Here is a 3188-nt window from a genome sequence, read left to right as displayed (position 1 = left end):
GATTTTATTATAATTTAAAAAAGAAAAGAAACAACCACTTGAGTGAAAAACAGGTATTTAATTAGTAGATTATACTTTGATTTGGTTCACGGGGTGAGAATGGAAGGTGGAAAATTATATTTCTATAAGCCACTCTGTCTGTTATACCCAAATAAAAAAAACACTATAAAACTACAACTACAATTTTAACCATTTACACTAAAACTTAACTTAACTTAACTTAACTACTTAAAAACTTAAAATATATCTTAGCAAAAAAATAATAATTAAACAGAGAAGAAGTCTTAATAATTATAAGATATAAGACTTAAATATTTTCTTTTGTTACTTTATATTAATTAACTAAAAATTAAAAAAAATAATAATAACGCATACGTGACTCGCGTCTAGCGACCTCACGTTTAAAATCATCAACAACTTATTACAATTTAACCAAAAAAAAACGCTTGCAAAATTGAACAAACGAGCTAATTTATTTGAACAAATGTTCTCCTATTCACGAACATCAAATTACAAGCACGTTCGAGATCCGTACCCAGCAGTGAGATAACGCTTAAGACAGCTTTCATAATTGAATAATTCATTACGATTAGCTGAAATTAATTAACCCATACCCTTGAAAATTTCTGACAGGCAAGGTTGCTTGAAAAAATACGTCGGATAATTGCTCGTCCATGCAAATCATATCATGGCGATGTTTTATTACATTCGGTAAACTATATTACGTCAGTATACGAGCGAGATCTTCAGGATTAGGATCTGGTCAGATGGTATATAATAGGTCAGTCGGTCTCACGGTAACACAGTTCTTCGTGAGCTTCACATTTGGTAATACATCCACCGGCCTAAATATGAAACTGGTAAATTAATTTAATCATTTAAAAATCTGATCTCGTTGTATAACTATGTTAAAAATATTATATTTTATTCAATTTTTTATACGGAGTAATGGGTTGGGCTGACAAATAATATTTATTTATTTGAGGTAGTTTCGAACCAAACATTGCAATTTCAAAACTGGGCAAGCAACAATAAATTTTCTGTACTTAATTTGTATTTAATAATTAATTTCGTGCTTTTATGAAGGAAAACATTGTAAGGAAATGCATGTCGGATGAAAAACTGTCACATGTATATCCACATGCATTCGAGCAGTGGGTTGGAATTCAAATGTTCCCAGTGGGATATTCACAGGCTTTTGTTTACTTAAAAATAAATGTTTGTACATTTATTTTTATGTAAACAAAATATTATATATATTATATTTATTTTATTGAATGAAAATCAAATTAATTAAAAATAATAATAATAATTAACATAATATTTAATATGAAATATTAAACATTTACAGTTCATTGTTGCTGCCTTGATTGCTGTGGCCTCAGCAGGCCGTCTGGAGCACCTCGAGCGCTCCTACTTACCCCCTGACAACAACAACGTTCATAGCAACTTCAGTACCAATGGTGCTAAGGGCTTTGGCTCAAATGGTGGCTCACAAAATGGCTTCGGTTCTGGCAGTAATGGTTTCGCCAGTGGTCACGGTTCTGGAAGCAATGGATTCGGCCACGGGTCTAGCAACAATGGTTTTGGTCACAGCTCCAGCACCAATTCCGGTGTAAACGGGCATGGATCTTCTGGATTTGGTTCTAACGGTATCAGCTCCAATGGATTCGGCGCTAATGGCCATAGTTCCCATGGAGTTGGCGCTAACGGTCACAGCTCCAGTGGATTTGGCGGATTTGGTACATCTCAAGGATCAAACGGATTTAGAACTAATGGAGGAGCTGCTGCTAAAAATGGCGCTTTTAATGGTGCCACATCTAACCAGTACCTTCCCCCCAACCATGGGCCATCTGGAGCTGGATCCAACGGTTTCAGTGGAATTGGAGGTTCTTTGAACAAACGTAAGTAATAGGTAGCTTAATGAAAAGTTAACAGTAATTAATTGGCACTTCTCTATTCTGCCTGGCTCATGCAGGTATACTAAAAAAAAGCAATATAAAGAAACAACAAAGGCACGGACAACATACTGTGGAGATATAAATATAACAATAAAAAAAAATATATTTCCATGAGGAAAAGTCAAATTAACTCAGCCAGGCAAGCTTATTGAAAATTACAAATAGCTTGCCCAGGCTCTACTGCTGCCTCTATTCTCATATGAGTCGTTTTATTCTACCATTACCAACATTGAGCTATGTTGTGGATCTAATCTTCAATTTGTTAGAGACGAAGCTTTCGTCCCGCAGTGAGACATATCCAGGCTGTAATTTTATAATCTTTTGTACAATACGTTTCGTACTTTCAGCGTCATCAGGACACTTCGCCAGCCAACAATACAACCAAGGTTCCGCCAGCGGTAGCAACGGTTTTGGTTCAAACTCCGGTTCTGCTCATGGATCTGCAAATGGAGGTTTCAGATCTACATTTGGATCTCAAGGATCCGTCGGCTCTCAGCCACAGTTCGGTGCTGCCAGCCGTCAGTACTTGGCTCCTAAGACTTCATCTTTCCAGAACATTCCTCAGCAACCATTCGACGAGGAAACTGGCTATCACTACTGAAGAGTCAATTAATTAACTCAAATAAAGCTTGTGTTCAAATATGTAATAAATGATATTATTGTATTATATTTGGTCGTTTTACTTTTTTATATTATTAAATTATGAATTAGTACATATCTAATAGTATTATATTTAATAGAAAAATACTACTACTATTTAAATTAAATTTCTAAAGTTTTGATAAACATAATTTCTTTACATTTCATGTGACGTTATAATAGACTATTGTCTATTATAAGAGGTTAAGAAAATTTTATGAGGGGGGGGGGGGGCGATGCTTTATCGTGATTGAGTATTTATTATGTTACCAAAAGTCAATAATGTGTAGAGCTCAAAGTATAAAACAAAAGGCAGATGGAGCGCACGAAAGATTAAAGTGAAAGCAACAAAAGTGAATAAAAAAAAATCAAACGCGAATACAAAGTCTCGGTAGGTAAAAGATTCGTCGTATCGCACGCGTCTTTTTATTAATACGTCAAAAGTGTCACTTAAAATTTTATTATCGACGTATTAGAAGATTGTTAATTACTATACACACTAGTGCGAATTGGCAGTCGCATTTGATTTTCTTTGTTGATTCACTTCAATGTTCCGTGTACTCCACTTGCTTTATAATCTGAGATATT

The 3188-nt window shown here is 34.7% G+C and overlaps 1 protein-coding gene across 1 annotated transcript; it reads left to right on the top strand.

The window, feature by feature from the left end:
- Positions 1–793: 793 nt before the first annotated feature.
- On the top strand, positions 794–2594 carry LOC125070441 (hyphally regulated cell wall protein 1-like). The gene is made up of 3 exons (XM_047680319.1): positions 794–860; positions 1352–1904; positions 2309–2594. The coding sequence occupies exons 1-3, from the start codon at positions 852–854 to the stop codon at positions 2560–2562; spliced, it is 816 nt and encodes a 271-aa protein (XP_047536275.1). The 5' UTR covers positions 794–851; the 3' UTR covers positions 2563–2594.
- The last annotated feature ends 594 nt before the right edge of the window (positions 2595–3188 follow it).

Source organism: Vanessa atalanta, chromosome 17 (genome assembly GCF_905147765.1).
Source record: "Vanessa atalanta chromosome 17, ilVanAtal1.2, whole genome shotgun sequence".
In the NCBI taxonomy this organism is placed as follows: Eukaryota; Metazoa; Arthropoda; class Insecta; order Lepidoptera; family Nymphalidae; genus Vanessa; species Vanessa atalanta.
This window is presented reverse-complemented; position numbering and strand designations above follow the sequence as displayed.